This window comes from Brachypodium distachyon, chromosome 3 (genome assembly GCF_000005505.3).
Source record: "Brachypodium distachyon strain Bd21 chromosome 3, Brachypodium_distachyon_v3.0, whole genome shotgun sequence".
In the NCBI taxonomy this organism is placed as follows: Eukaryota; Viridiplantae; Streptophyta; class Magnoliopsida; order Poales; family Poaceae; genus Brachypodium; species Brachypodium distachyon.
The window spans coordinates 13,364,339-13,376,254 of NC_016133.3; the positions used below are offsets into that span (position 1 = coordinate 13,364,339).

Genomic DNA, 11,916 nt, shown 5'->3' on the forward strand with positions numbered 1-11,916 from the left:
ATTCCTATAGTAATCAGAAGATAGATGTGCAACAAGCATATATATTCAGCAACCACACTACTTAGAAAGCTTCATTGCACTAAAAAGACGTCATTCTTACTCAAGTTCAGGTTTAAGCAATCTTAATTAACAAGTTCAGATTTGGTTCAGGTTTAAGCAATCTTAATTAAACATGCACAGAGGCATAGCTAAACATGTCATTTGAGAGAGAAGAGAAGTTAATTCAGAAGAGAGAAGAATACACCTACAGATTTGGTTCAGGTTTAAGCAATCTTAATTAAACATGCACAGAGGCATAGCTAAACATGTCATTTGAGAGAGAAGAGAAGTTAATTCAGAAGAGAGAAGAATACACCTACAGAATACTCCTAGCAGACAGCATGCATACATGTACACAGAGAAAGGCAAAGCATATGAGAACTTATCTTAGGAGTAGGAGTAGATCTTGTAGAGCAGTACCCAATGCTCCACCTGTAGATGGTGTTGAAAAAAAAAACTTCAAGTACTCCCAATCAGAAACTTTAAGCATATATCATGGACAGCTGAAAGTAAATGCACAATCAAAGGCAAATCAACTTCTGAAAAAAAAAAGGCAAATGCAACTCACTTCTGTAGCCTCTTCTGGATCCTCACACTCCTCTGAATAAATATTATGTTTTCAGCAAGAACAGATGGAGTCGTAGCAACAACAAATGGACTATTAGCAAAACCAGCAAATCAGTAGATGGACTACTAGCAAAATCTGCACCAGATCATGGTGTACATTAACAATAATTATAAAGATCACAGAGCATAGCAAAAATAGAAACAAAAACAAGAACATATTTTTTACAAATGCTACTACTAGCAAAATCTGCACCAGATCATGGAGTACTTAGAGAGCTTTCTGAATTGATTTGTGCACTTAAACAGTACTCCTAGCTAAGCTAGATGAGTATGCTAATCTGAATTTCTGAATGAATACTGCACTTCAACTAGAACAAGAACAGAGCAACGACATCTCAGAAAAAGAAAATAACAGGACCAAAGTACTCCTACCTAAGTGCACAGTACGTGTACATCATTTGAACAAGAACAGAGTACTCATGCTAAACAAGAATAGAGCCAACGCGCAACAAAAATGAACAAGAACAGAGTACCTTGAGCCGTTGTTCCTCGTCCTGCCGTGGCCTGGAGAAGCTGCTCCTCGTCATCGTGGCCGTCTTGAGGAGCTGCTCCTCGTGGTCGCCTCCTTGAGGAGCTGCTGCTCGTCCCGCCGCCGCCTTGAGGAGCTGCTCCTTGTCGCGCCGCCGCCTCCTCATCCAGCCGTCGCCTTGAGGAGCTGCTCCTTGTCCCCTTTTCTCGTCGAGCCGCCGCCAGCGGATCCGGGCTCCTACTCCTCCTCGGGCTGCAGCGACAGCGGCCACGGCTCCGCCTCCTCCCCTTTGAGCACCGTCACGACGACGACCGGATCCGGTCTCATAGCCAACGGATCCGTTGAGATTCAACTCGTTCTTGGTCCGAGCGAGCTTCTTCGCACGCGACGACGACGAGGAAAAATCGCTGAGGAGATGAGAGGGGAAGGTGGAGGGGAGCACGACGGAGAAGAGATGGACAAGTGGAGGGGAGCGTTGCGGAGGCGACCAGAGAGGAAATGGAGAGCGGCGGCGAGGGGGAAGTGGGGAGGAGATCGGGGGAGCTGGGCTTGGGCGGAATACCTAAGAGAGAGGAGCGCGGAGCAACGCTGTACAAAACGGAGGTTTTTTTTTGCAAAAGTGCCATCGCGACAAGAATATCGGAACGGAGAGAGTAGTTGATTTCCTATATATATTTAAAATGATGTGTAGTTTTAATATTTTGTCAGATTCATGATCCGTTTTTACCATTGGAATCGTATTGACGAGAGCTTCAAAACAAGATCCTAATATATTATGTTTCGAAAAAAATCTAACCATTTTATTATAACATAATAATGCACAAATTACCATCCTAGTGTGGAATAAGTTACCACGTGACAAGTTATTTAGCACGATGATAACTCACTTTTGTATATTATTGAATGGTAACTATATATATTATTTGATGACGACTTAACAAATACACGGTTTAAGAGTTAAAACATTTTGAATTTTGAAATATGGGATGTCTTGGCGTGCGATGGTGGCACCCATCTTAACATGCGTACCACTGCGTGGGCTAAGTGCATGCCTATGCATATCTACTTGTATGCATGTAGTTTTAATTTAAAAATGAAAATGCTTTAATTCTTAAATCGTATACTTGATTTACGCTTGGTCTTCAAATTTAGATCACATATTTAATTTTACAACATTTTTATTGCTTAAAAATTACCACCCAATAATCTATTATGTTGCCATCATATTTTGTATCAAATTGCCACGCCGACAACTTTATTATGGGCTAAAAGTTACCATCCTAGTTCGTATCAAGTTACCACATCGACAATTTTTTTATGGCTTAAAATTACCATTCAATAATATATGAAGTTGTCATCCTATTTTCTATCAAATTGCAACGTCGACAACTTTTTTATGGCTTAAAAATTACCATCCAAATAAATATATGAAGTTGCCATCCTATTTTCAAATTGCCACGTCGAAAACATTTTTTTGCCTTAAAAATTACCATCCAAATAAATATATGAAGTTGCCATCCTATTTTCTATCAAATTGCCACGTCGACAACTTTTTTATGGCTTAAAAATTACCATCCAAATAAATATATGAAGTTGCCGTCCTATTATCTATCAAGTTGCCATGTCCACAACTGTTTTATGGCTTAAAAATTACCATCCAAATAATATATGAAGTTGCCATCATATTTTGTACCAAGTTACCATGCCGACAACTTTTTTATGATTTAAAAATTACTATTCAAATAATATATGAAGTTGACATCCTATTTTGTATGAAGTTACCATGTCAACTACTTTTAATGGCTAAAAAATTACCATCCAGTATGAAGTTGCCATCCTATTCACCGTGTTAGTTTAAATTTACCATATGGTAAAGAAAATATAGGATAGTAACTTGTGTACTATCATTTGGTAATAGAAGAGTTCGAAAAAAGATCCGTCAAAGTGTCTGAGTGAGATATTATTTTGAAGTTCTATCGATACGAATCCAATGATATAAATGGACCATGAATTGGATGGACGATTTAAGCTACAAAACATTTTAAATGATCAAAAATCAACTTTTTGTGTTTCTCCTTCATGTGTGCTTATAGCACACTTTGAAAGTGCACGCATGCAAATCACAGCTGCTGCATCAAAAAACAGCCCGTGATGATTGAAGGCACCGACCGGCCGGCTATCGTGCAAAGAAGCAGCAGCATGCAGTACAGAGCTTTGTTCCTTTGGTTGCATGGAGCCGTACGCGCTAGCTCACTATCGCGCGTACGCCGCGCTGTAGTGCATCTCAAAGAAAAAAGCACAAAAGCAAATGTGGTAAGGGGGCTGTTATAACTATTTTACTAACGGGATAATTAATAAAGTCATTCGTGATGGTATTTCCTAAAAACGAAAAAAAAATTAAAATTTGATTTAGGACAAAATTAGAATATCGTATAATTTGAAAAGAAGAGAGCAGTCGATTTTTTTTTGCGGGAGAAGATCTATCAACCTCCTTGAGGTGCTTTGCGCCCTTTCAATCAAAAAGGCTGCATAGGCTCCTACTATTGATTCAATCCCTTCCACACCTGTCGGATGGAACGCAGTCCCTTGATCGGTCTTTACCAACTGGAACTGGAAACCGATTAACGTCTTCTTTGTTTTGTGGGATTTAAGAAAACATAAATTGTATTTTCTCTGATCCATAATAAATATCTCAGGTTTAGTACAACTTTATACTACTCCTTCCGTTCCATATTAGCTGGCGCTGATTTAGTACAAACTAAGGAAGTAACTTTGTACTAAATCTGAGACAATCGGAGGGAGTAAGAAATTAGTACGATGCCTGCCTCCACATTCAGTCTTGACGTAATCCTCTTTCGGTTTAGGTCATCCGTATCTCTCAATGCCTGCCTGCCTCAGCCCCTTCTTCTGTGCCCTTGTTGGCCTGCGCCGACCTGGATGGAGGTTGGTCGACGCTCCCACCGTAGCGATCAACTAGTTTCGCATAACATCAGGCAGCAGAGTAGCCTTTACCTGAGCCTGGAGCATCAACGAACCCTGAGCTGCCGCCACTTCGGTTTCCATAGCGCTAAAAAAATAAATTTAAATTTGATCAAGATTATAGGAAAAATGTGTTAATACCTACTCCATTCGTTCCTAAATATAAGATGTTCTACCTTTGTCGTAAGCCAAGTTTATACAATCTTCGTACTATATTGTTGACTTAATCAGTATATATCATCGTATTATACTATACTTATTTGTCACATGGAACATAAGTGTTTCCAGAAAATAAAACAAGCCATTTGAAGTTTTGATAAATACAAAGAAATGTGGGATATCATATTGTATGAGATGTGCATCATTAAATTTTGGTAAAACGAAAATACTTCCAATCTAGATTTCTAATTGTACACCACTCTTTTTTGTGCGGTACACATATGGACATAATTTTTTACTAGAATTTGTACGTTTACACATTGTCAAACAAAATACATTTATCATTTTCCAAATAAGTGCTTGTAGGTGGGCAACCTGCACATGCACCCTGTCCTGGTCCTAGGTGCACCAACACATTTTCCTTGGCTCCAACTGAAACTGCTGGAACAGCCAGGAAAGTGGCCCAGCTCCACTGCTCCCAAACATCCAGCATTTCAGCTCAATACATTTAACATGTACACTGCAAAGTTATGGCTGAATTGAATTCGTTTCTTTCCAGGTCATGCAATAGACAATCGGCAGTGCTTAATCCAACTGTAAACTGAACGTGGAATACTGGAATCTGGTGTAGTGTGGTGAGGGCATCCTCCATTCTTCTCAACATATGTATGGTTCTGAATAGAAATGCCTGGAGAAAGAACGGCCCAAGGGTCTGAAAATCCTATGCCGGTGAAAACCGAGGGCTGACAAGAGGATACCGGAGCAGTATGTGCATACGGCTCCTGGCTCTCATAGAAACCACTGGAGCATTTGGTTCCTGAAAGAAGGGGAGATGTTACCAACATGAGTTCAAAGTATGGCTTGTCAGCACCTAGGCGGATCTCTGTGCAACGTGTAGGTATGGTGCAGTAGAGAATTCGTGTTTCAGATTATAGAAAAAATGCTATGTGCCAGTGAAATTTGGACTGGGAACACACTGTAAGTGGAAGAAAATTGTGTCGAGTACTGAGTACCATTTTCAGTCCATCCGCTGGTTAGAAGCAACTAACTGCACACAAATATGTTGTTCACATTGGGAATTCAAAAGGAATTATGAAAACTGTCCACTCCAAAGAGGTAAAAATGAGGAGCTTTCATTCTCCTTTCCTTTTTCTCTCTTTTTTTTTCTTTAGGTAGCTTAGCTTTGTTTTTCTTCTTTCTTTGGTTTGTTCAGGCTGTAAGGTTCACGTCATCTTGATGCTTTCTTCTAATACAAAATGACACTCATATGTGTGTATGTTCGGAAAAAAAAGGGTACAATTTGGGGCGATAGATACCAACTTATTAAAAAAAGCTGAGCTCGAGTGGCAAATGCATGGTTTATAAGAAATAAAATAGTACTCCTAGTAGTTTTCGAGTAGTATTTCATCATGAGAAATTATATCTCTTAATCGTCAATATAACCATTGTGTCTCACAGTTTCTTGAATACAATAATTCATCAAATACCACAGAAGAGATCAGGAAATAGAATCATATTCGCACCTGAGATTGTAGTGACAGTCTCCAATAAGGTAGAGTTGTCCTGCATAAGAACTGTTATGGAAGCAAATCAAGTAGCTGCTGTCACAAAAAAGAGCAGCTTTTATGTCACAAATCCAGCTGAAGAATCAGCACCATAGTGAATAGATATTGACCCCACCTGAAGGAACAAGAAGATATTCTTTGTGAGTTAATAGAAAAAACATGGAACTGAAGGTGAATAGGAAATAATTAGAGAAGATTTATAATGATCATTACAAATTAATTCAAGAAAGTTGGAAGATAATTTCCATTTACCCCTTGACAAGAATCCAACTCTAACCTTCTGCATTTTTGTGTGTAGTGTCCGGTGTAGCTTCCCTGAACTTCATCCAAATTGGAGACATGCGAAACAGCTTCCAACTGAAAATCTTCAAGACCTCCGACTCAGTTACATATATATTTGTGTCATCCTTTTGATGTTTCTAACCTTGTTGCATTCTTCCTTTAACTCCTCACTGCAGTCCCAGACCCAGAAATCTCTCAGGGCAGGTGGCATGCCACACTCTGGCAGTGACTTAATGCTCGGACAGGACTTGATCTCTAACTTGCTAAGAGAGCTCAAACGATGCAGATCATCCGGGAGAGACTGGAGATTCTTGCAGGAACCGATCACCATCTCTTCCAGGGAAGGTGGCAGACGCTGCTCTTGCAGTGAAAGGATGCCTGTACAACACAAGATCTCTAACTTCCTGAAGGAGTGGAGACAATTCAGGCTTGCAGGTAGAGACTGCAGACTGCCACAATCACTGATGTGCAACTCTTCCAGGGAAGCTGGTAGGGCTACTTCTTCCAGTGACTCAATGCTTTCGCATGATTTGATTGCTAGCTTCTTGAGGGAAGGAAGGAGATGCAGTGTTGCTGGTAATGAGCGGAGTTTATTGTAGGAGTTGAACTCGAGCTCTGTGAGGGAGGTAAGGAGTAGGAAAACTTCATTTGGATCCTCCATTGTGGAGTTGCTGTCTTCATCATCTTCATAAAACAGAAAGCCTAGCCTCCCAAGGGACGTGAGAAATTTACAACTGCAGCTTGTCAGCAAGGAGAGATCATCTGTCCAGATCCTTTCCAGTTGTGGGAAGAAAAGGCCATGACCTACCCTCTCCAGCTCTTGCATTGCAGGACTCCAAGCACTCCAAAAGTCAGGACTGCTGTAAACTTGAACAGATCTCAAGTTGATGCATGTTTGCAAGCCTTGTACAGAAGACAACGCTCCGCAGCAGTGGATTCTTACCTCTTCCAGTGCCGTGCACGAGTGCAGATCAAGAGATTCTAGATCTGAGCTCTCGGTTATGCCCAGGTCCTTCAAACAGGTGAGGCTTGAGAGCGACAGCAACTTCTGAGTAACACCATCAAGCACCAGTTCTTGCAATGATGGTGGAAGGAGGATGTTTCTGCTCAAGCTTCCACCGTCTTCCTCCATCTCTTCAGGCATCAAAGACGACAGGAGCTTGGGGCAGTCTCCAATCCTTAACTTCTCAAGGGAGATGAGCCCTCCAAGTCCTTCAATGTTTCCACAATAGAGTTCTACGCAATTTGTGACATATAACTCCTTTAAAGATGTCAATGAACCAGGTGAAATCAGCACCATGCACTCATCATCTGCTGCCCCTGCACATTCACCCATCTCCAGGTAGGACAGAGATGGTAAAAGTGACAACACATGACCAAACCAATTCCCTCTGATGCAGCATGACTCGATTGTAAGCGTCTCAAGAGCTAGCAATGGACGATCTCTCATGTAGTCTTGCTCTTCTTGAGTAGCAGGCATTGAGAGGAGGTTGGGGCAATCGACAAAGTTCAATTTCTTCAAAGACTTGAGTTGCCAGAATGCCCCCGCCCATGAAAACCATGTGAGGTTTGAGCAGTTTATGAGAGTGAGTTCGTATAATGTTCCTAGATTATGCATGGCTAAGACTCCATTTGGAGTTCTCAATTGGTTACTACCATGCAGGATCAGTGTCTGATAATATGACAAACTCTTAAACTGATAATATGACAAACTCTCATATAATGCTGACCCAACATTTACGGTTGTCATTTTCAATACCTTGGGTCCAAGAGGAAGGGGAGGTAACGACATTAGCAGGGGACAATCATGAATGATCAAACTGTAGAGAACAGGAAACACATGAATAGCGACAGTTTGGGAGGCAGAGTAACATGACAGTGGAAGTTCTCTTAGTTTTGGGCAACCTTTAATTTCAAGAACATGTAGCTCAGAAGCTAGTAATGGGAGATCATCCCTAACGATCCACCTTTCTAGTTCTTCCACTTCCTCAATAATCAGTTCCTCTAAAGAATGGGTTGACATGTCCGTTGTACCGCAAATTCTTACCAGATGTAGTTTCTTCAGACACTTCAGGTGCACAAAAGGTGGTAGAGTCCTCAAAAACTGGCAATCTTCTAAATAGATCGATCGCAAACGGATAAGTGGTGAAGCCTCTCCTAACCATGTTGGAGGTGTAGCACTCCTGTACCCACTGATCTGAAGATGGTTTAGGTCCGGATGTGGTTGAAGTCCCTCAAGTACCTCCTTTATGGCATCAGGATTAGCAGACACCCTACTAGCATCCCAGCTCAAGCACAAGTTTCTTAAGTGTTTTCTATCCAGAAGCCTGGCATTGTTTGCCTCTTCCTTGCTTTCTAGGTTCTCGAGGCCAAAAATGCATAGTGAGCCAAGCTCTAACAGATTCCCCAACTGTGCTATCCAAAAACCAGCTTTCTTTCTGACCATGAACTGGCGCAGCTCTTGAAGAGAAGTTAATTTGCTAACATTTGATATCTCTGAATGGCTTTCCTCATGACAAATGAAATGGCGCAGGTTGACAAGATTAGAGAAGCTTTTTGTCAAGTTAGAAAGATGGCAGTCTACTCCTACAGTCAGAAATTGCAAGCGGTAAAGTGCGCACAGCTCTTTAGGAAATTGCCGATCAAATCTTTCAAACCAAGGATTGTGTTTGTCATTCTCTTGTTTGGTTGCTCGTAAATAGCGAAGATGAATGCAATGCCCAAAGCCAGATAGAATGTCCCCATCATCTTCAAATCCTGATAGCCGCAATGTACGCAAATTCTGTGTCACATCGGTCATAAAGTGAAAGTTCTTAACAAATGTGGAACCAAAACTGCCAAAGAGCATGAAGGACACGAGCTTGTTGGATTGCAGTGAAGTCAATTGAACCATATCTTTCTCAAAGTCTGAATACTGTGATGTAGCAATTATAGACAAATGTTGAATTGTTGGTGGCATTTGTTGGCACTGAGAACCATCCATAGTAAAGCATTCTTTTGATGAAACACCCTGAGCTAGGTCATGCATCAAGTCATGCATTAGGAAGTGGATATCAGTTCGGTCTTTATCTAGTTTCTCGAAGAAGCCCAGATTCACTAAATCATCAAGGTATTCAGACCCAATTTCTTCAAGCCTTCTATTATCACTTGCAGGATATACAAACCCTTGAGAAATCCAAAGATAGACCAAGTCCTCTGCATAAATCTGATAGCTTTTGGGAAACAATGAACAATATGAGAAGCATCGCCGCAGATGGAAGGGCAGATAGTCATAACTGAACTTCAGAATTGCTATTATACCTTCAGTATCTTGATGTGATATCCACTCTTTTCTCTCTAAAATTCTTGTCCATCGCTCAACACTGATATCTTTCCGCAGTAAGCCCCCTACACTTTTAGCTGCCAGCGGATAACCCTTTAGTCTATCAGCTATTTGCCTCCCAATACGGTGCAACTTCTTATGCCCCTTTTCTTTACCAAATGCATATGCTCTGAAACAGTCCCAGAAAGCTTCACTTTCAAGACCATCCAATGCAACAGAGTCCAATGCACCAACAGACTTCGCGACAGATTGGTTTCGAGTAGTCGCTAAGATCGCATTACCTTCCCCTTGCTGGTTAGACCTCAATGGAGCCACAAGCTGGCTCCACTCGTTGCTGTCCTTGATATCCCATATGTCATCTAAAACTAGCAAAACTCTGCTGCCCTTCAATGCATCTTTAAGTGCATCCTGAAGAATATTCAAATTTGCACCGCCTCCTTGGTCCATTCCAGTGATGCACTCTAACATCTGTCTGGTAAGCCTCACAGCATCAAAATTCAGGGAGACACATATCCAAATCTTCATATCAAAATAGGTTTCTATTCTGGGATCACTGAACACATACTGTGCCAACGCAGTCTTGCCAATACCACCATTACCAACAACAGGGAGAACCGTGAGGGTTTGGTTGCGATAGGCATCACTGGTCAACAACCTTATGATTTGATCCCTCTCATGGTCCCTCCCAAATATCTTCGTTACAGTGAGATACGGGGTCGTCAAGCGCTTTGTGCTTTCAGATCCATGCTTTGCGAGTGCAATGCCATCAAGCTCCTCCAGCTTGAGTGCATCACGTATGGCGCCAGTGAAATCCCCCAATGACCTACTGATTTCACAGATCTGAGGCAACAGCTCATCGCTGTTGAGCTCAGCTCTTGCCACAGCCCGCATGATGGAACGTTCATATGCAGGAACCAACGCACTGATAGTACCTTGGTTATCCACATCAGCAGGAGAAACAAGACTAGAACCACCACAAGCATCACTGTTTCCACCGCCACTACCTCTGTTGACTTCATCATCGTCACACAGAGAGTCATCAATTTCATCTAGCATCTCCTCATCAGTGTTGAATCCTGCTTGCACACGGAAGTAGTCGATCTCATCAAGAACCTCCTCGGCATCATAGATCAAACGCTGCAGCTGCGGCAAGGACTGCACCAGAGCCTCATTCCGGATTTCAATCTCCCGGGCAGCACCCAGCACCGCACCTGCGTTTCTCAGCTTCTCCTCGAGGGCAACAACACCGTCACCGAGGCCGACACGAGCTGCAAACACCTGCAGCGCGTTGTTGCCGGCTGCAACCGATGGTACAAGGGCCATGTTGTACAGACGGTTGCAAGAATGAGGGAGAACCGGAGAAGGAAGGAGAGATGGACAAAGAGGAATGGAAAAATATAGCGAGATGCACTATCAAAAAACAATACAACATTGTTTAGGCCAGGTCGTCTGAGGCGCTCTGCAACAAAAGAACAGTTTTCTCGGAGGAAAAAAGGCGAATAAACCAAAGTGTCCACTGGGACAAGTTGGCCAATTAACAACTCGGCAGAAAATGCTTGCATATGCATAGAGACAGGGTCCATGTCAACTCCCGAACCCATCGCCATTGGTAGTGGAGTAGTACTAATTAACAATCAGGACAAGCAGAAGAAAGAAAAATGCCAAGAAACTCTACCGCTGCCAATACAAAAAAAGAAAACACACACACCAGCCGCTGCTCGCTGCTAGATCCTGTGCGCGCAACTGTTTGTTAACGGTCCAGGGAGAAGACGCTTAAGAATTGCCGGGTCGAGAGAAAATCTAACAAGAATCCTCTGAGCGCATTACGTCGAGCACGTCGTGGGCACTGGGCAGAGCACGTAACCGTCCTCGCGGCCGCCGTGAAAACCGCGCGATGAGCTGGTGTAGATTTTCGAGAAGAGATTGAATGCATGCAATGAGGACGCACCTGTAGAGGAGCGAGTCGAAAGAGCTTTTGCTTGCGCGCTTCCGACGCCATGGCCGCCGCGAACGCGCCGGGAAGAAGACGATGTGAATTCGGGCCACAGGGGAAACAGAAAATGCTCGGGCTGGGCTAGATGGGCCTCATCATTTTATAGTTGGAACAAAATGGGCCTCAACCGAAGCACTCCTACACCCCGACTCATAAAAAGTTGGACTAATAAAAGCTGCTTGATTCCTGGAGTAGAAAACAAATTGGACCGGATTTAGTTGGGCCAACAAATGCGTAAGCCTAGTTACTCTAACCTCTCGACCCAAAGTGTTATTTTTGTCATTGTTGCTGGTTTTATACCTGGGCAAAGCTCGGCCCGGCCCGAAACCCCAAAAATATGCCATTTAAACATTAAAGTAATTATTTTCGAAATAAATAAATAATTTTTTATACCTATTTTTTCTAAAAAAATCCTCGTTTTTGATCATTTCGGGCTTTCGGGTCGGGCTTGGGACTGGAAACTGAGGCCCGAGCCCGGCCT

The 11,916-nt window shown here is 42.4% G+C and overlaps 1 protein-coding gene across 6 annotated transcripts; it reads right to left on the reverse strand.

Annotated features, from left to right (window-relative positions):
* Positions 1-3,786: 3,786 nt before the first annotated feature.
* LOC100822648 (putative disease resistance protein RGA3) lies at positions 3,787-11,494 on the reverse strand. 6 transcript variants are annotated; one of them, XM_024460407.1, is made up of 4 exons: positions 6,116-11,377; positions 5,797-5,953; positions 4,649-5,090; positions 3,787-4,202 (listed from the first exon to the last, which is right to left on the reverse strand). In XM_024460407.1, the coding sequence occupies exon 1, from the start codon at positions 10,763-10,765 to the stop codon at positions 6,224-6,226; it is 4,542 nt and encodes a 1,513-aa protein (XP_024316175.1). In that variant the 5' UTR covers positions 10,766-11,377; the 3' UTR covers positions 3,787-4,202; positions 4,649-5,090; positions 5,797-5,953; positions 6,116-6,223. The 6 variants fall into 6 exon arrangements, 5 of the variants coding, with proteins under 5 accessions (XP_024316175.1, XP_024316178.1, XP_024316179.1 ...); XM_024460410.1 differs by lacking the exon at positions 4,649-5,090; XR_002964291.1 differs by lacking the exons at positions 3,787-4,202; positions 6,116-11,377 and adding an exon at positions 11,391-11,494 and having other exon boundaries at positions 4,436-5,090.
* Between the last annotated feature and the right edge of the window lie 422 nt (positions 11,495-11,916).